The 21,302-nt window shown below is 41.2% G+C and overlaps 1 protein-coding gene across 4 annotated transcripts in view; it reads left to right on the top strand.

The window, feature by feature from the left end:
- Window positions 1-21,302, top strand: part of LOC126236400 (uncharacterized) — a 115,011-nt gene that overhangs the window by 58,869 nt on the left and 34,840 nt on the right. For 3 of the 4 annotated variants that reach the window (XM_049945688.1, XM_049945689.1, XM_049945690.1), the window contains exons 2-3: window positions 17-147; window positions 14,304-14,483. In XM_049945688.1, coding sequence (XP_049801645.1) covers window positions 17-147; window positions 14,304-14,483 — 311 coding nt within the window. Of the gene's footprint in view, window positions 1-16; window positions 148-14,237; window positions 14,484-21,302 lie in introns of those variants that run through there. The other variant, XM_049945691.1, reaches the window with a different exon arrangement.

The raw sequence follows: 21,302 nt of genomic DNA, 5'->3' as shown, positions 1-21,302 counted from the left end.
TTGTCGTACTTTTCAGATATAATATTATGTGTTTTGCTGGCTCAAATAACTAACTGTCAGAGACAATGGGAAACCCTTATCAGACACTGGAGACCACGAGACGCTATGGTAGATGTAACTAATGGATTTGGAATAGCAATTATTCAGGTCAGTATTAAGCAGACTAAGCCTCTATAGTCAAAATTAGGATAATGTTGTAATTTAATCCATAAGTAAAATACACACACAAAAAATAATTCTTAAGATTCAACTTCTGCTTGGGTTCTTGGTCCCTCAGTGAACTATAAACAAGTGCATATTTGGCAATAAAAATTGTTAAATGTCCAGTATACTTTGGGCAATGTAGTCTTAATTGGTAGTCTTTCAATGTGGATTAGCTATCTTCATTCAGTCAGAGTACACTGTGTGCCTACATAAAGAACAGCCCAGGCCCTATCAAAGTTCCATCTATTACAAATGGAGTCCACCAGAATAATTCTGCAGCCAGTTCACTGACACTCATCATCCACAGTCCACTGCTTGCACCAACACTGGCTTAGGCCAGCCCTGCGCTGGCTTGTATGCTAGAGTCTGGCATGATCTATTCATAGGGCACACCTGAGGATCAGCACATCTGATTATGGTCAATAGTGATGTTTCCCTAATTACTCATTGTCCATGGTAACATCAGATGGTGCCATTACACCCACCACTCCCCACCCTCCAAGCAGTAACCACCAGAGGAGATGACATACTGCTGTTGTGTGTTCCAGAGTGGACATTGCTGCAGAACGCAGAGATAGGACAGCTGCAGCCCTCAGTTAAGGTGGCCCTGTAAGCTGCTACAAAGCTACTGAGAGCATTAGGTATTGTGTTTGACATAACTGCCTTGTGGGACTGATTTTAAAGGAGCAGCTAAAGTATTCCGCATCTTTCCAAGGATGCAATAGTAGTGATCTGAGACATACATAATGAAAAAGGGGAATGAGAAGAACAATCATGAGCCACAAAATGGGATAGCAAAATGTAAATGGCTACACCTGCATGATTCTGCTGCACTGCCAAGGAAAAGAAACACTTGGGAGGTGCAGTTCGATGTGACTGACAGGCAGAATGTTGGTAGATCAGGTCCATGATGCTGGAATTAATATGTGGCCAGAATACATGTTATCCCATCGAACTTTTCATCCAGGTCATGCTCCAGTGGGTAGTGTGGAGGAGGCACAACACTTGTGGCAGAGGAGGTGGAATCAGGACGAGGCAGTGGCCCTTGTCTGAAACCCACTATTGAACTTTTTGGTTAAGGTGTAGTTGATGCCACTAAGGGTGATAGGGATGAAATTTGGCAAGTATGTCTGGCCACTCATGTTGCACAAACTGAGTGAGATGATGTAACATAGGCTTCTTGTGGATGGTGACTGTGACATCTTGTGATGTTAAGGGAAAGGATGAAACTGGCAAATCCAAATTTGAGTTGAGTTGGAAACACACCATTTCATTTAAGTCAAAGGCTAGGTCAGTTCCCATTAGGAATCAGAGCAGCACATCAAGTTGGTGTGTAATGCCACTGGTCAGTAGTGGATAGAACAATGAAAATTAGACAAGTATAGTGCTCAGAAGTACAAGCAATGTGCAGTCTAGTTTGATAAGAGGTGTTTGGGATCAAAGGTGGTGAGCAATGAAGTTTCTTTATATAAAGGAATAATTTAAATTTTTGAACAGCATAAGTAATGGCAAGAGCCTCTCACTCTGTTTGAGAGCAGCATTGCTGAGAATTTGAAAAGGTTTTTGAAGCATAAACTACATGGCACTCGGTGCTGTCAGGGTATTTATGGAATAAAACTGCACTGACGCATCAGGGATGCATCAGTTGCTACTACCAGAGGCAGACCAGGAGTATACATTGTTAACCATGGTGTTCACTTGAGGCAATCTTTTGAAGCCTGTTGACAAGTATGTAAGCACTGAAAACGTGTGTCTTGGCATTGTAGCTATTTCAGTAGGTGATAGAGTTCTGCCAGGTTTGCAGTTTCAGCCATAATAATTGACGTTTCCCAGAAAGACTTGAAATTCTTTGATGTTCTCGGAAGAGGTGGGGTCTGCATTTTATTGATACATAATCTCTCAATGGTTCCAATCTGTTTGCTGTGAGTTTAAACCTTAAATATGACAAGGGAGATTGCAAGAAAGAACACTTGTACATGTTGCATTAAAGTCGTCTCACTGTTAGCCTCTGGAACAAAAGCTCAAGGTGATGAAGGTGATCTTGAGGAGTTGCACATGTGACCAAATTATTGTCATCATATGCAGCACAGTTGGGATGCCCTGCAGTAGTTGATTCATAAAATGCTGAAATATGGCAGTGTCTGAACAGATTCTGAAAGGTAACTGATTTTCATGATAAGGCTATATGACATGTTTAGCCCTAGTAAGATTTTGATTCAGCATCCAAGGGGATTTGAAAATAAGATTCTGTGAGTCGTTAGAGAATAAATTTCCACTTCAGCTTGTGTATTGATCATTACTTTGAAATCACCATGAAGTCCCTATGTACCATTGGATTTGGATACTGTGATTAGGGCAGTGGCTCACTGACTATGAGGAGTAGGTGTTAACACATCACCATGAGTGAACCTATCCATCTCTGTTTTGAGGTCATTCTTAAGAGCAAAGGGCACCAGATGGCCTTTGAAGAAATGTGGGATTGCTGTCATTTGAAGAGTAGTGTGAGCTTCAAAGCTGTTTATCTTCCCATGTCCAGGTGCAAAAATTTGGAAATCCAAAAGCATGTAAAGAGTCAATTCTAAAAACAACCCTGGGTTCAGCTACCACGAAAAAATTTACTTTATATATGAGTTGCTTATAAATAAGTAAAATGGAATTTTTTTTAACAAAGGCATGTGTTGACGTACATAGACTCAAAGATTTATTTTAACAAAAACACAGAAGCACTGACTCCCAAAAGTAATCTCACAGGGTCTTCACCAATAGCACATCAAATTACAGTTTTTGGGGTGTATTTCGTGATTTTGGCACTCCTGTAGATTGCTAACTCAACTAATTCACTACTGCAGGCTGGGGCAGGTTAGCAACATTACTGCTAATATTACCTCTTACAAGTGTCCCTTTTTGTTGCACCCGTGGCAACTTTCGTACCATCGGGGTCATACACAGAGTTGCGTGGTGAAGTAAACAATATTCACAGCCAGGCAATGGTGCCACCACTGGTGTGGCTCATTGCTGGTGGTATAGGTTTATGGTGCTGCCCTGGTCACAGGGCAGGTGAACGTCCCACCACAGGAGGCATGGCATCCTGCATGACCAGTGCCAAATAGCCGGCTGCAGTGCTGTCTTCTTCCACTATAAACATAATTCAGCTATTCGCATTACTTCTATCACAGGAGGAACCAGTTTCTTTAACATGATGTTTCTCACTTCTGAATCAGGCATAAGCCACACAGTAATGTCTCCCATTAGAGTGTCCACATACTTCTGCCCAAAAAACATTTAAAATTGCAATTTCAACTTAATCCCTGTGTTTAGGTATGTAATCACAAATGTTCCAATAAGACAGCAATTAGTTTGGCTTTCAAAACAGATAAATCTTAAATTCTAATTTTGTTTTAACTTTCTCCCAAACTGAAACTTCCTGGCAGATTAAAATTGTGTGCCGGACTGAGACTCGAACTCGGGACCTTTGCCTTTCATAGGCAAGTGCTCTCCCGAACTGTTTTCATGATTTTGGAGAGTGAAATTTGGTTGAATTAATTTCTTTGAGATCTCATCTACATCTATATACATACTCCACACGCCACTTATAGTGCAAGGCAGAGGTAACATTTTACCACTGCTAGTCATTTCCTTTTCTGTTTGACTCACAAATAGAGTGAGGAAAAAACAACCGTTTATATGTCTCCATAAGAGCTCTAATTTCCCTTATATCCATGGTTCTTATGTGAAATGTACATTGGTGGAAGTAGATACATTCCTCTCTATCTAGTATCTATGGTAATTGCAGTGGAAGTTACTATAGCTCCATTTGGACAAGCTATGTTGACATGGATTTATCTGTAATTAACATAGCTATGACATGAGACTGTATGCTATTTAATGAGGACTTTCATATAAGTAATCTGAGTGAAAATAGAATTATGAAATATTAACTGGTTCTAGAACCAGGCAAATTACAGATTGTGCTGGTCACATCATATGCATGTAAGGCTCTAACAAATCAGTATTCCATACACCATGATGGGTGAGCTAAACACCCTGTAAAATCATTACAATTATGAAATAAATTCCTAGTGGTGAAAGAGAGATCTTTAAATATACAGGATTGGAAAAATGCAAAGAAAAATAATTGTAATATTTAGCTATCACTTACCTATTATATCTTAAATGTGCACCTATTATATACTTGTTAGATACTAATTAGATTGAGAGGTATATTCAGGTATGTATTACACACAAACACTGTCACTTGCCACTTGTTTCAATCATTTAGAGTTAAAAATCATGTAGCACAGTGCTACTGAATGCCCATCAAGGACATCCACACATAATTTCACATTGTGATAGCAAATTTGTTTACTTTTTGAAAGTTCTGAACTATCTTATTCTGTCTTGTCAGATAGGATCTATTAGCAATAATGTTTTTTTTATCGTGATTAAGAAATGTGATACTGATTTTGTAGTCTGCTTTGATTGTGTGTAAAAAATATAAATTTATTTTTCATTATATAAAAAGGGTTATTATAACAAATGAGAGAATTATCTTTTAAGAAACAAGTTAGTGAACATAAGCTTTTGTTTTTCATGTGTGAACATGCTGTATTTCTGACATATACTTGTGAAACAGAAACTACACAACTACCCACTTAAGGAAGGAAGGGAGCTTAGGGTTTATCACTCCGTCAATAATGAGATCATTAAAGGCTACCTGCTTATTGTCATATTACTGGGTAAAGATCTCACTGAAACTGTTTTCAATAAAAATTGTGCAGTGTGTTTCAAAGAGCACAGTTGTTCAAAATAAATCTATAACTACAAGCTCAGACTAAAAGAAAGTTCTGCTTTTAAGAAATCTTTTCAGTATTTGTGATTCAAATATTTTAACCTGTACACTAGAACATGAACATACACTGATGATGTACTCTACAACAGAGGACTAGTAAATATTTAAAAAAAACAGATAGATTAATCTGCACACTGGACTCGCATTCGGGAGGACAACAGTTCAATCCCACGTCCGGCCATCCTGATTTAGGTTTTCTGTGAATTCCCTAAATCACTCCAGGCAAATGCCGGGATGGTTCCTTTGAAAGGGCACAGCTGACTTCCTTCCCCATCCTTCCCTAATCCGATGAGACTGATGACCTTGCTGTTTGGTCTCTTCCCCCAAACAACCCAACCCAACCCATTAATCTGCAGAGAGAGTGGGTGAATGAGGGAGAGAGAGAGAGAGAGCTCCAAGTTGGTGAATACTAGTGTATCTGAACACTGTTATTATGTCGTTAAACTTTATATCATTCATTCAAACTGAACTTGTAGCACAGAGATTAAGAGAATGGGCTAGTACTCAGGATCAGCAGGGTTCATAATACCATTTGACTGTTGAGATTTAGGATGCCCACTGCTTCTGTAAATCACTTTAGGAAAATGCCACAGTGGTTCCTCAGTCAAGGTCTTGACTCACTTTCTGAACCTGTACCTGTCCAGTCCTAGCTTGCACTCCACATCCAATGACCTTAACACTGAAAAGAGTTTTAGCACAACCACTTCTGCCATCCCTCCTTCATTTACAAGCAATTTTAATAAAATATACTCACACTACAGATATCATAGAGAACCACACTTTGTATTCTTATTAAGACAATCAGCATCTATATTAAAACCAAAGAATTCTGACAACAATGTAGAGTTGTGTCCTGGTCCGTGGTAGACTACTGCTGCACTCTAGCAGCAATCGCTTTAGTACGATTGGGAATCCATTACAAGCAGTGCTGGGAACTTTCATTCTATCAACAGTTATTTCTGGTTCTGGTCCATCTAGTGCATGGCAGAGTGTACCTCGTACCACAACTAGCATCTTCTCTCCCTGTTCCACTCCCAAACAGAACGAGGGAAAAATGACTGCCTCTATGCCTCTGTACGAGTCCTAATCTCTCTTATGTTATCTTTGTGGTCTTTCCGCGAAATATAAGTTGGCAGCAGTAAAATTGTACTTCAGTCAGCCTCAAATGCTGGTTCTCTAAATTTCCTCAGTAGCAATTCATGAAAAGAACACCTCCTTTCCTCCAGAGACTCCCACCCGAGTTCCTGAAGCATTTCCGTAACACTCGCATGATGATCAAACCTACCAGTAACAAATCTAGCAGCCCGCCTCTGAATTGCTTCTATGTCCTCCCTCAATCCAACCTGATAGGGATCCCAAGCACTTGAGCAGTACTCAAGAATAGCTCGTATTAGTGTGTTATAAGCGGTCTCCTTTACAGATGAACCACATCTTCCCAAAATTCTACCAATGAACCGAAGACAACTATCCGCCTTCCCCACAACTGCCATTACACGCTTGTCCCACTTCATATCGCTCTGCAATGTTACGCCCAAATATTTAATCGACGTGACTGTGTCAAGAGCTACACTACTAATGGAGTATTCAAACATTACGGGATTCTTTTTCCTATTCATCTGCATTAATTTACATTTATCTATATTTAGAGTTAGCTGCCATTCTTTACACCAGTCACAAATCCTGTCCAAGTCATCTTGTATCCTCCTACAGTCATTCAACAATGACACCTTCCCGTACACCACAGCATCGTCAGCAAACAGCCACACATTGCTATCCACCCTATCCAAAAGATCATTTATGTAGATAGAAAACAACAGTGGACCTACCACACTTTCCTGGGGCACTCCAGATGATACCCTCACCTCCGATGAACACTCATCATCGAGGACAACGTACTGGGTTCTATTACTTAAGAAGTCTTTGAGCCACTCACATATTTGGGAACCAATCCCATATGCTCATACCTTAGTTAGGAGTCTGCAGTGGGGCACCGAGTCAAACGCTTTCCGGAAGTAAAGAAATATGCCATCTGTCTGATACCCTTCATCCATGGTTCGCAAGATATCATGTGAAAAAAGGGCGAGTTGCGTTTCACAGGTGCGATGCTTTCTAAAGCCATGCTGATGCATGGACAGCAACTTCTTTGTCTCAAGGAAGTGATGTTTATCAGTACATAAGTTTTATCACTGCTGAAACGAATGATCATTAATCTGCTGCATCCCCTCAGAGGACAATAAACTCCAGTTTTAGCCAAATGGTTAATGGCATCACTCTCCTTCAATAAATGTAGAAAAGCTCCACATACTGTCTTCTGTTGATCTAATAACAGCACATCAATACCTTCAAAGTGAATGGAAACTTGATAAACAACAAGCCGGAAGTCGAAAACATTTTGAATGATCATTTTTTAAATGTTGTAGAGAAAGTGTTCATTAGAAGAAGCAAGGCAGTTAATGGAAGAGGCCTTACCCACACTATTTGATACAATTGAAATTCCACCCACCTCTCCTTCTGAAATTAGGAAGATAATAAACTCTCTCAAGAATAAAAGCTCACATGGAATTGATTGTATTTCCAGCAGCTTGTTCCCAAGAAATAAGTGGGATTCTTAGCCACATATGTAATAGCTCTCTGAAGCAGGGTATTTTCCCAGATAGACTGAAGTATGCCATTGTTAAACCACTGCATAAAAAAGGGGATACGTCTGATGTCAACAACTACTGCCCAATCTCTCTTCTGACTGCCTTATCCAAAATTCTTGAAAAAGCAATGTATTGTAGAGTAGCTTCACACCTTTTTAAAAATAAAGTTTTAACAAAATGTCAGTTCGGTTTCCAGAAGGGTTTATCAACGGAAAATGCTATATATACTTTCACTAATGAAATATTAAATGCTCTGAGTAACTGGAAGTCACCCGTTGGGACTTTTTGAGATCTGTCAAAGGCTTTTGATTGTGTAAATCATGGAATACTTCTAGATAAGCTCAAGTACTGTGGTATGAATGGGACAGTGCTCAAATCGTTTAAATCATACCTAACTGGAAGAGTGCAGAAAGTTGAAATAAGCAGTTCACATAATATGCAAAAAACTGGTGATTTCTCAAACTGGGGAACAATCAAGAATGGGCTGCCGCAAGGTTCGGTCTTGGGTCCTCTGCTGTTCTTAATGTATATTAATGACTTGCCATTCTATATTCAAGAAGATGCAAAGCTGGTACTTTTTGCCGATGATACAAGTATAGCTATCACACCCAACAGACAAGAATTAACTGGTGAAATTGTAAATGATGTTTTTCAGAAAATCATTAAGTGGTTCCCTGCAAATGGGCTCTCATTAAATTTTGACAAAACACAGTATATACAGTTCCACACAGTAAATGGAATGACACCATTAATAAATATAGACTTCAATCAGAAATCGGTAGCTAAGGTAGAATATTCAAAATTTCTAGGTGTATGCATTTGATGAGGGGTTGAACTGGAAAAAACACACTGAGGATCTGCTGAAATGTTTGAGTTCAGCTACTTATGCTATTAGGGTCATTGCAAATTTTGGCGATATAAATCTGAGTAAATTAGCTTACCACGCCTAGTTTCATTCTCTGCTTTCGTATGGCATCATATTCTGGGGTAACTCATCATTGAGTAAAAGAGTGTTCATTGCACAAAAGCGTGTAATCAGAATAATTGCTGGAGCTCATCCAAGATCATCCTGCAGACACTTATTTAAAGAGTTAGAGATCTTCACTGTAGCCTCAAAATATAGCTGTAGTAACACGATTCACGTTTCTGTCGCACTTCACCTAGTGTAGACCGAGAACTGTCTGCTAGGTATGCCCAATGTGAACTGACTGGGCATGGCCCGTGCTGCCTGAGTTGTTGTTGTTGTTCTGCCGGCATACCTCCCGGTTCCCCACCTGCAAGGTATAGAGCCGGCGGCCATTGCGGCGCAGGTCCACCGCCGGTATCCAACGTGGATTGCAACCAAACCCAAGTGCCCAGACCGACATACCCGGTGGAAAGCCGGGTACCCCATTTTGCGAAGACTGGTGAGGACCAGGGCAGAGGAGATGCAGCAGAGTCCTAGGTTGGCACCCATGGAGGAGCTCTGCGGGGCTGCGTTCTCCCATTGGTGTGGTCCGGTATGCCGTCAGGAAAAACGTCAATGCCTCCTCCACAGCAAATTCGTGCACATACTTTTTCATCTGCGTCTTAAATGTGTGCACCATGCACTCGGCTTCCCCATTCGATTGTGGATGAAATGGGGGAGAGCAAACATGCCGAATACCAAAGCACCTACAAAAATCCTGGAAGGTCTGCGAAATAATCTGAGGTCCATTGTCTGATACCAGGGTGACTGGCAGACCTTCCACAGAAAAGATTTTTGCTAGTGCCTGGATTGCAACTTCTGAAGTGGTTGAGGAGCAGCGAACCACATATGGGAATCGGGAATAAGCATCAATGACAATGAGCCAATAGCCATTGAGAAACGGGCCCACAAAATCCATGTGAACACGTTCCCATGCCTGGGTTGCAGGCGGCCATGAAGAGAACACTGACCTGGGAGACGCCTGTTGGCTCACACACTGGGAACAGGTGGCCACCAAGTGCTCAATTTCTCTGTCAATACCGGGCCAGTACACATGTCTGCGAGCCAAGGTTTTAGTACGGGAAACACCCCAGTGCCCCTCATGTAATAACGTGAGGACCTCCCTTCGCAAACTTGCAGGAACAACCACATGAGGAACTGTATCATCAGTAGCCAGAAGGAGAACTCCTTCCAAGACTGAGAGGTGGTCTCGTAGAACAAATTAATTACGAAGAGTGTCCGAGACCCGACCTGGAGGTTGGGACAACCACCCCTGCTGAATGAGGCAAACTACTTGCCAGAGAACTGGGTCAGCTGCCGTTTCCCTGGTGACTCTAGAACCAGTGATCGGGAAGCCATCAACTGCTTGGTGGGACGCCACATCCAAATGAAAACACATAATCTCCTCCCGATCGAACTTTGGATCCGGGCCCACCGGAAGACGGGAAAGAGCGTCGGCATTGGCATGCTGTCCAGTAGGGCAAAAATGAATGTCATAATGGTACTTAGAGAGGAACAAGGCCCAGCTCTGCAGTCTGTGGGCTGCCCTATCCAGAATCTGAGAGGCAGGGACAAATAACAATATTAATGGCTTATGGTCAGTGATTAACTGAAACTTCGTGCCATACAAGAAAGGGTGAAACTTGGTAACAGCGTAGACAATGGCCAAAGCCTCTTTTTCCACCTGGGAGTAATGGGCCTGTGTGGGACTAAGAGTTTTAGACGCCAACGCCAGTGGCTGCTCGGAGCCATCCGCATTGCAATGGGCCAGGACCACCCCCACCCCATACTGCGAAGCATCTGTAGCCAGGACCAATGGCTTATTGGGGTCAAAAGTAGCCAAACAAGGCGCTGACGTGAGGAGGCCCTTTAACGAGGTGAACGCTCACTCGCATGCAAGCGACCAATCAAAAGGAACACCCTTGCGCAGAAGGCAGTACAGGGGGCGAGCTATGGTGGAAGCCCTGGGAATGAACCAGTGGTAATAGGCAATCTTACCTAAAAAAGCTTGTAACTCTTTCAGCGAAGCGGGCCACAGAAGGTCGACGATACCTTGGACCAAACTTCCTAGTGGCTGAACGCCTTGCCACGAGATGGTGTAGCCCACGTACTCAATGGACGGTTGGAAGAAGTTCGACTTACGCAGGTTGCAATGCAGGCCCACGGACCTGAATTTGAGAAAGATGGTTCAAAGCTTTTGCAAGTGTTCCTTCGTGCTACGGCCTGTGACAATTATGTTGTCCAGGTAATTAATACAATGAGGGATTGTCGACGTGATGTGCTCAAGATAACGCTGAAATATTGCCGGGGCACTGGATATTCCGAAGACCAACCGCTGGTATTGCTAAAGGCTAAATGGGGTGTTGACGACTACCAGCTGTTTGAAGTCCTCATCAAATGGTATCTGATGATAAGCCTCCGAAAGATTGATTTTTGAAAAATATTGGCCTCCTGCCATGGCAGAGAACAATTCATCAGAACGAGGCAAGGGATAGGTGTCCGCCACCAATTGGGAATTAATGGTGGCCTTGAAATCGCCACAGAGACGTAATGTTCCTGAGGACTTCCTGACAATAACGAGTGGCAAAGCCCACTCACTAGAATAAATGGGAATAACGACCCCAAGGGCTGTCAGCTGGTCTAGCTCTGCTTTTACCTGAGGGCAGAGAGCCAAGGGGATCTGCCTCACGTGTAGAAAATGCGGGCGAGCCAACGCCTTCAACGTCAAGTGAGCTTCAAAGTCTGAAACACGCCCCAGGCCCTCCTCAAAGATATCCTTAAAGTCTGAGATCAAATATTCCAATGATTGATAGGGAACGTCTTCGGAGACCAACTGTATGGTGTCTGCGATAGAAAAACCGAAAGCTTGAAAGGCATCCAATCCAAAAAGGTTAGCGGAGCTCGCATCACTGACAACAATAAAAGTTGTGACTGATTTGTAAGTAACGTCGGTAATGAATTGACACAGTAGGGGAATGAACTGTTTACCATAACTGCGTAGACGCCGGTAAACTGGCGCCAACGGGGGCGACCCAAGGTCGGATTAAGTTTGTGCATTCAACAAGGAAACTGCCGCACCCGTATCTACTTGCAGTTGTAATCAGCGCGACTGAACCGACACCTCGATAAAGAGTTTGTGTACCGATGTGTCGGGAGCCTGGCCCGATGAAACTTCCTGAATGTCAATGTCTATGTCCTCTGTACCTGCTTCCTTCGATTTTTTTAAGGCTGAGCGGCAAACTTTTGCGACAAACAGCCCAATGCTGGGGGCACTCTGACCGATCATGATGTATATAGCACGACGCACAGGATGGTAACAGGGGCCGGCGGCTGGAACTCTGTTTATGCGCCATGTGGGAGCAGCCATCACTGCCGGATTGTACTGCTCGCACGTCGTCCACACCGGACGCAGTGGACGCAGCCGTGCCGCCCTGAACTGCCACGACGTTGCACCACGCTTCCAACTGTTGACCTGCAGTGTGAGAGACTTCATACGATTGAGCAATGGACAGGACTTCCTCAAGGGAAGTGTCTTCCAACTGCAGGGCCTGTTGCCGGACCTCCCTATCAGGGGCCGAACAAACAATGACATCGTGCACCATAACGTGGGCATACGACTCTCGCGACTGCTCCGTGACAAAATGACACTTGTGACTAAGACCGTGCAGGTTAGTGGCCCACGCCCGGTAAGACTGATGGAGCTGTTTCTTGCATTGATAGAACTCGACCCTAGCTGCCACAACATGCGTGCGGTGGTGATAATATGAAGACAGCAATGAACACAATGCGTCAAAAGACTAGGACGAGGGTTTCTGCAATGGCGCTAGCTGCCACAAAACTTGATACAGTGAGGGAGATATCCAAGACAAGAAAAGAGCACAACATGCCTCCGCATCAGCAACATGAAACGCCTGGAAATGCTGCTGAAGGTGATGTTCATATGCGTCCCAATCCTCCGCAGTTTCGTCATACGGGGGAAAGGGAGGAGGGAATGGCGCTGGAGCAGACTGCGTGGAAAGCAACTCCAGAAGCACTTGTTTCATGGTTGCCATGAGCTCCGTCTGCTGTTCAACCAAAACCCGCACTAAATCCTCCAAGCCATGGATAAGCTGCGAAACCGGAACAACGACACAACATGTGAAAGAACGATCCTAGTCGTCGCCAGTTGTGTAGTAACATGATTCACGTTTTTGTCGCACTTCACCTAGTGCAGACCGGGAACTGTCTGCTAGTGTGAACTGACTGGGCATGGCCCGTGCTGCCTGAGTTGTTTCCACCGGCAGAGGGTGCGGCCGAATTCTCACATGTCCTCTGGTGGACAGGACTTTATTTGCGGCAATTACTGTCCATGACGCGCCGTACCGATCTTTCTGGTGGCTACTGCAATAGCCTATATATTCACTTATGAAATTTGTTATTAACAATCCGAACGAATTCAAAAGTAATAACAGTGTACGTGGCTACAACACTAGGAGAAAAGATGATCTGCACTACTCAAGGTTAAATCTAACTTTGGCTCAGAAGGGGGTAAATTATCCTGCCACAAAAGTCTTCGGTCACTTACCTAATAGCATCAAAAGTCTGACAGATAGCCATATAGCATTTAAAAGGAAATTAAAAGAATTTCTTAATGGCAACTCCTTCTCATTAGATGAATTTTTGGATGCAGTAAGTGGGTAATTTCCCCAACCCACACACAAAAAAAAATTAAAGATATTAAGTGTCATGTAATATTTGTGTAATGTAATATCTTTTATAGACACCTTTTATTAACCTGACATGTTCCACATCATTACGAAGTGTCATATTCATGATCTATGGGAGAAGTACTAATCTAATCTAATGTATACTGTTATTGTTGTATCCCAGGTGTGGTTCAGCCACAATGTTATGTCATAGCAACGTACATCAATAAAGGCAATTATTCATCATTGGCCCACTTGATTAAGTGACCTTGCACCTCACTGCATTTGATATTTTTTAAAAATTGTGCAAATTTTATGAACAATTAGTTGTTTTCCATAACTGCTGAGTGGTGATTTCTTAGGATTCTGTCTTTTGATCGGGGTTTCTTGCATTTATATGAATATTCCCCAGCTCTAATTAACCTTGACATCAACAAAACATCAAACTCTTCCACCTCTCTGACATGAATTTGTCAAAGTATAGGTTTGTCCAAAGTAACATTTCCAAAAACTGATGTGACACTGGCACCACCAGACTAACTGCAAAACAGAAAACCAATGAATCTTAAGCTTTCAGAACCAGGACCAACTTATAATCTTGCTGAAGTAGACAACAAAAGGCATCCAGGATGCCAGACTTTAGGGTGAATATTATGTCATCACTGTGACAAAACACAAAATGTGCAAGCATATCTGTTAGTTCATCATATAAACTCCCAGTATTAATTCTACTGTTTCTGGTACATCTTGTGTATGTTAACATCTTGATTCTACGTGCAGGTAATTATACAATATTTAATTTCATTATCTGCTATAAGCATAACCACTTTCTGCTTTGTGTATTAAATTTTAATATAGATATGTGGTTAATGTCACATATGCTTAGCAAATGTGATGTTATAATATTTCAGTATCAAATATGGATCGTGAATTTCCTCTAAGTCTTCGGTTTAAGAAACCTGTGGTAATGGCTACAGGACTATGCATACACAAGGGGGAATTTTGCATTCTCCCCTTATGGAGCTGCATCTGTGCTGGTCGTACTCTATGAAGGTTCCAGGGGCAAAACAGCCAGCCAAATACAACACGCTTTACAGCTGCCATGGGACTGTGTAATTACAAGGATTGGTTTCAGAGACATCCATCGCCACTTAAGGGTGAGCTACTATATACACTAATATATATTTTATTAACTCTTCTTTATTTAGATTTTTACTTTTGCTGAAAATGTCTTTATTTGAAACAGTGAAATTTTAATTTAATTTGATAGATTAGTCATAGACAAGTACTGTAACTGCCCTGTAAACAAATCAGAGGCTATGTCATTCATCATATAAGTTATGTACTAAAATCCACAATAGTTAAGCTAACAGGAAAAGAGTAGCACATGACACAAACTAAATCATTATTTCTGTGACTCCTTAGGTCTAGCTGCGGCACTTGACTATTGAATCAACTCTTTTGTCATGATATTTACTAAATTATTCTTAGCAGCAACAGAAAGCACAGTAACTAAAATAAACTATCAGAAACAGGTGTGTTAATTTAAGTAGGCACTATATGATCCACAATGGAGACCTGTTTAGTGGCTCAACTATTAAAGAATTAACAGAATTCATTATATCACTGAAAATCACGAATTGTTGAGGTCATAAAGGTGAACCAGTAATACCTCACTAAACATCATAATAGAGTCGTTGTTTATGATTCTGTTGTGCAGTACCTTTTTCTGTGACCTGTACTTAACTGATCAATATATTTTATCATAATAGGTTAACGTTTTATCTCTATAGACAGATAAACCATTGCCTGTTAATTTCACAACTAAATAACAGCAGGTCATTGGGTCTAAAAAAATCGTCAGTGGCTGTTGCACTACCTCTTCAATACAGCCATGTAGGAAAAGACAGATTGCTACTTATAGTAAAAGAAGGCATGACAAGTTGCAGGCAGGCGCAATTGGAAGACACTCATATATAGTTTTTGGCCATAGCCTTCATCAGTAAAAGACACAGACACAGACACACACACACACACACACACACACACACAAACAAACAAAAACCTCATCCACACAAACCTCCAGATTGCTGCTTGCATCCCATATTGCTGCTTGCAATCCCCAGCCCCTCCAGATTACTGCTTGCACCCCACGTGATGTTGCATTCTGGCCCAAGATGCTGGAACTGGTGGTTGTGTGTGTGTGAGGTGTGCTTGCTTGTGTGATATATCTGTGTGTGTGTGTGTGTCTTTTACTGATGAAGGCTATGGTCAAAAGCCATATGTGAGTGTCTTTTAATTGTGCCTGTCTGCAAGTTGTTGAATTGTTCAAAAAATATCTTTATAAAAAGGCAGTACTCATTATTGGAAACAGTAGTTTCAATTCATAAGAAAGGGAACAGAGAAGAAGGTCACAGGTTGATTGTCTTTAGTTAGTGGTATGAAAGACTTTTACCAAAATTCTCATTAATTGTTTAGAAGATAAAGAAAACATTAGAATTTAGTTAGGAAGGAAAATCTTGATTTTAAAACCGAGTGCAGTATGATGAAAATTTTCAAGTTTCAAGTACAACTAAACAAGAAAAGCAATGACTATGGGTTACCACTTTGTCTAGGATTTATTAAATTATATGAAAATTTGACTTCGTTGTAATAAAAACTGTGCTAATTGCCTTGAGAAATCAAGCCTACATTATCAGTTTCTCAGTTAATATCTGTAATGAGGCTACAACTGCACTTTGACAACATGAAAAGATTGGGAGGAATGAAATGTGTTAGCAAAAAATTGATGAGCTCGATAAAGGAAGCATGAGAGTAGGGGTAAATATTATTTACATCAAGATGAAAATGTTGTATAACCAGTCCACTGAAAGGAAGACAGTCTAGATTAGCAGTGATTTTATTGGATAAGTTAATGAAAATTTGTATGTTTAGAACAATTGAAAATGAAATTCAAATAGACAGTGAAAGTAATAAACAGTAGAGCGCAACTGGATTTGAATTGATTTCAGGACTGTAGGTCATATCTGAAAATAGGTATCTGGTATGCCAAACAGAAAACAGCATTTCAGGTGCAATGAGAAGGCACAGATGACATAATAATGGGTTCCAAATGAATGAATAAATTAAAGAAGAGGTTGAGAATGTGAGTCTGGCCATTATCGAATTGCAATGCAGATGAAATGATGAAATATTCAGATGCACTGACAGAAGATAAATTAATAAAATATATCTTTGCATTCTTCATAACAATAAATGACCTAATGGAAGACAGGTGTACAAAATTAGGAAATAAATTGAATATATCTGTAAGCATAAAGCCAAAATTGACAATTTGTGGAGAAGTTTAGAAGAGACTTTTATATGGGAGTGTGTAAAAATTGGCTCAAAGAAGGGTATAACAGTGAAGATTTTATGAAAGAGAGTTTTCAGACAGTGAGAGATACAGGAAAACCAGACATTTCTTGAGGACTGGTAAGCCAAATAGATGGATTCCTATGAGCTTGACAGGTACTAGATGAAAACATAGCCATTGGAGGTAGTTACCTAATATCAGATATCAGAATATTTATCATTCCTGTTACAAAGAACATAGTGTATGAACAAGTCATTTCAGTTTCACCAGCTTTATAGATGAAATTGTTGTCATCAGTACCTCATATTTGAAATTTTTCACTTTTGAAACAAACTTTCATCACGATATAAAAAGTGTGAGTGAAAGAATCAGGACTGATGGTGTTGCAGCATAGTTGTGTAGAAGCATAATTGTATAGTGTTCTACAAGTAATACAAAACATATGACACTCAGCAGCACAGAAATAAAACAATAAGACATATAATAAATATGATAATGGAAAGTCTTGAAAGGGATACAAATAATGCAGGAAGTAAAAATAAATACTCAGTATTTAACTGAGGTACTGTGCAGTCAGTAGGAATATAGACACTACTGCAAGTGTTGTTCAGCTACAATGTCCCATCTGACTACTTCATCCAGTCATTGCAGCTTTTCTAGGGTCAGGGGTTGTATTGGTTGGAGAGGGTGAGAAGGAGGAAGGAAGAGTGGAGGGAAAGAGAAGGGTGGAGAGGAGGGTGACTCAGGACTGAGAGGGAGAGGCTACATGAGAATAGGGTAGGTATGTGCCACTGGTGAGCTCACATTAGTACAGGTACAGGGAATTGCATATAGCATACAAATACATTGTGTGGCACACACAACTTGCCATGCCTGCACCAGGGCAAGCAGTCCAGTGCCACATTCTTACCCTATTCTCTTGCTCCTTTCCCTCCTATCCTGTATCACATTCCTTTCAATTCCAAACAACACAGGCCCCCACCTCAGTTGTGCTGCAGTGTCAGGCCAGTAAAACTTCATGGCAGATTAAAACTGTGTACTGGACAGTTTTGATGAAAATAAGTATGTAAATTTTGGAATACATATCCTTAAAGCATCTAGGTAAACATTTTTTCTGAATAAACGCTCTTCTGTGTAAATTATGTAATTGCTGAGAAATAACTTTATAGTTTGCTTTCAAATTTAGTGTAGTTGGCTGTCAGATGTTTTATATCATTAGGTAAGTAAAAAAATATTTTGGAAGCAGCATTGTTCATCTTTTTCTATCCTGAAGTCAATTTAACAAAGTATGATGAATATCATTCTTCTTGTTTGTTGTAATTATAGCTTGAATAAAATAACTTTGTGATTTTTGTAAATATTATTTACACTAAAAAGTAACAGTGACTTACCCCAATTTATTTAACAAATTGAGCCACGTTGCAGAATTCTGCTCGGTGCAGTGCAAGCTGTTTTAAGTAAACAATCTAAGAAAATGACCTTTCCTTCATGGGGGACCACAGTCATGTAGAACCTAATCAAAGTCCAGGTTGTGCAGTGTCAGAGCTCCATCAGTAACTAACAAGAGTCTGAAGAATAGACACATGTAAACTAAGTCCATAGAAAGAACCAAACCAACAGACTGAATGGTGTGCAGTTTCACTGATCAAATTACAACTGGCCCTGTGCTGTCTTATATGCAGAATTCATCAGAGAATGCTCCTGGTAACAAGTGTCATCCGAGTAGTGGTACCACAACAAACAACAATAATGTTGCACCAGCTAACTGGTTTCCACAGTGACATCAGACGGCACCACTACAAGCCCTCCCTCAGGAGCACCACTGTGGAAGTCTGTGGCAGGTTGAGGCTCAATGGAAGTAGCATGAGCCACCTTGGGACTGGAGGACTCACTGGGGCTGGTGAAGCCAGGAGCTGCTGAACGGGATGGTGGAGATGAAATTAATTTTGATGGCACCACAGAAGCCTGTGGGCAGAGACCACAATACACGTCATGGATCTATGTTGGAAGGAAGCTGTCCACAGATGCAGGTTGGGTAGCATCCAAGTTCATGGGCCACACTGAAGTGTTCACCCTGAAGGGGAAGGCCTCATTGATGACATGTGCCAGGGCCAGCCACAGCAAATCCAAGAGTGTGGTGAGGGCAATCATAAATCAGCTCCGCCAGACTGCAGCTTTCAATCAGGGTGGCCATATAAGTTGCCAGAATATTGCAGATGGTGTTAGGTGCAATATTGGGCAGTTCTTGTAGAGCTGGGTCTTGAATATGTGGATTAAGTGTTCCATGCGATTGTTGGAGGCTGAATGAAAGGGCATGGTACGGGGGTGCTGAATTCTGTTACAAGCACTAAACAGTTCAAAGTCATGAGAGGTGAACACCATCCTGTTATCTAAACCCAAAGAGCATTAGATGCCTTCAGTGGCAAAGATTTTTTCCAGGGACATGACTGTAGCAGTATAAGTGACCTGGGGCAAATGGATCACTAAAGGGAAGTGAGAAGAGGAATAAATCACAACCAACTACACTAGAGCCGCAAAACGGGCCAGTAAAATATAAGTGGATATTCTCCAATGGCTCCATTGTGTCACACTGGGGGGAGAACTGCTGGAGATGTGCAACTTGATGGGCCTGACACCCAAAACATTATCAGACAAAATCAGAATGTCAGAATCTATATTGTGCTAGAATGCTTTACCACACCAAACTTTTCATCCGGGACGTGTCCAGATGTGCATTGTGCAGCATGCACAGCACCCACAACTGAAAGTGAAGAATCCAGATGTGGCAGTAGTCCTTATATAAGACCCAGTTGTAGTTAATTTCACCATGGCCAATAGGGACAACATTCGGAGCCAGTAGTCCAACCCTTCATGTGGCACAAAGTGAGAAAGGCAGCATAATGTTGGTTCCTTGCATGTAGCAACTGTGGCATTGTGTGATATTAAGGAAAAAGCCAAAATAGCCATATCCAGAGATGAATCAAGTTGAAAATACAATTATTCAAGTTGGTCAAAAGCTGAATAGAGTCTCGTGGTGAACTGCAAGAGCACATCCATGTTAGCATGCAATGTCTCTTCCTGGTAGTGGATAGAATAGTGAAAATTCAACAAGAACATTGCCTAGTGCTGGAGGCCCAGTCTGGAAAGCAATGCTTAGGTCCAAAGATAGTGAGCAATGGTTGATGGACCATGAAAGTTCATCTTGATGTAGATTTCTGTCAATAAAATAATAATTTAAATTTCAGGGCTGGGTAGATGATACTGAGGGCCTGCCTTTCTGTTTGAGAGAAGCATTGCTGGGATGTGTATAAGGTCTTAGGAGCAATGCAGTAGGGTGCTCTGTGCCATTAAGATATTTATGGGACAGAATTTCACCTATGCCATGGGGGGATTTATTAATCACTACTGCCAGCAACAGACTAGGGGTATATATTGTGAATACAGCTCCCACTTAAGGCAATCTTCCAAATCCTAGACAGCAAGGTGACAGTTTGAAATGTGTGCCCTGGTGATGTATCTGGTTCGATGTGTAAGAGAGTTCAGTTAGGTTTGTAACTAGATAATCACGATGATTGATCTTATGCAGAAACACTCGTAGGTCTTTTTCATTCATGGGTGACTGCATGTTACTGATGCCCACGATATAATTTTCCTTTGGTTTTAGTACATTGACCAAGAGTTTGAACCCCAAATATGTCAAGGATGGTTGCATCTGAGTACTTCTGCACCTAGCCTCTGGAACAAGAGTTTGAATTGTGAAGGTGGTTCTCAGGAGTTACACCTCTAAACAAGATGTCTTTCCCTATAAACATTGTCCATTTTGGTGTCAACTATCACAAGATAATTTACTGGATGAGTGACCTGGCAGCATGTGAGAAAAACTGAAAGTGTTCCTAGCAAAGGCACATGTTGGTGTCCATAGGCCCAGATGTTTCTTTTGGCTACCTGCAAGGGCTGTGACACGAAACTTAAGTAAGTCGGTTGGTTTAGCAAGGACACCAAAGAATCTGTCTCAAGGAGTATCTTTAGTGAGAGTTTGCTTATGAACACATCTACATTTTCTGGGCTGCACACTGAGAAGTCAGCACATTCTTAGATTTATCATTCGCTTGGTTTACTTCCACAGGTTGGGGCACATTCGTTGCAGAGCTGCTGAAACATACTTTTTACAAGAATCCTTTTTAATTATGTTTGACGTCTTCTGAAAGCTTCTCCTTCTGTTAATTTTATGAAAATATGACTGTGGACTTCCTTTCCTTCATTTCAATTGTAAATGCAGGCAGCCGACTGCAGGGAACACCAGTGCCTCTCAAGATGATATAAAATGTGAAGAAATTCTTCTTAACTTGGTTCTATTTCACTTTAATAAAAATACTTAATGCTGTTACTACGTCTTCTCTTACTCAGAAACACATGTGATACAAAAGACTCGTAGCCCATCAGCGTAACTAAACTTCTACATTCAAGAGAGTGAAACAAAATCATGTAAAAAAAAGTGAATGATATTTTATGGTCATTTGTCTACACTGCGCATTTATAACTAATGTCTTTACTGACCCTTATAGTTGGCCTTTATTCTGTCATTATCGCTGCTTGAATAAATTTTTAATAAATTTTAACT

Source organism: Schistocerca nitens, chromosome 2 (genome assembly GCF_023898315.1).
Source record: "Schistocerca nitens isolate TAMUIC-IGC-003100 chromosome 2, iqSchNite1.1, whole genome shotgun sequence".
NCBI lineage: Eukaryota > Metazoa > Arthropoda > Insecta > Orthoptera > Acrididae > Schistocerca > Schistocerca nitens.
This window is presented reverse-complemented; position numbering and strand designations above follow the sequence as displayed.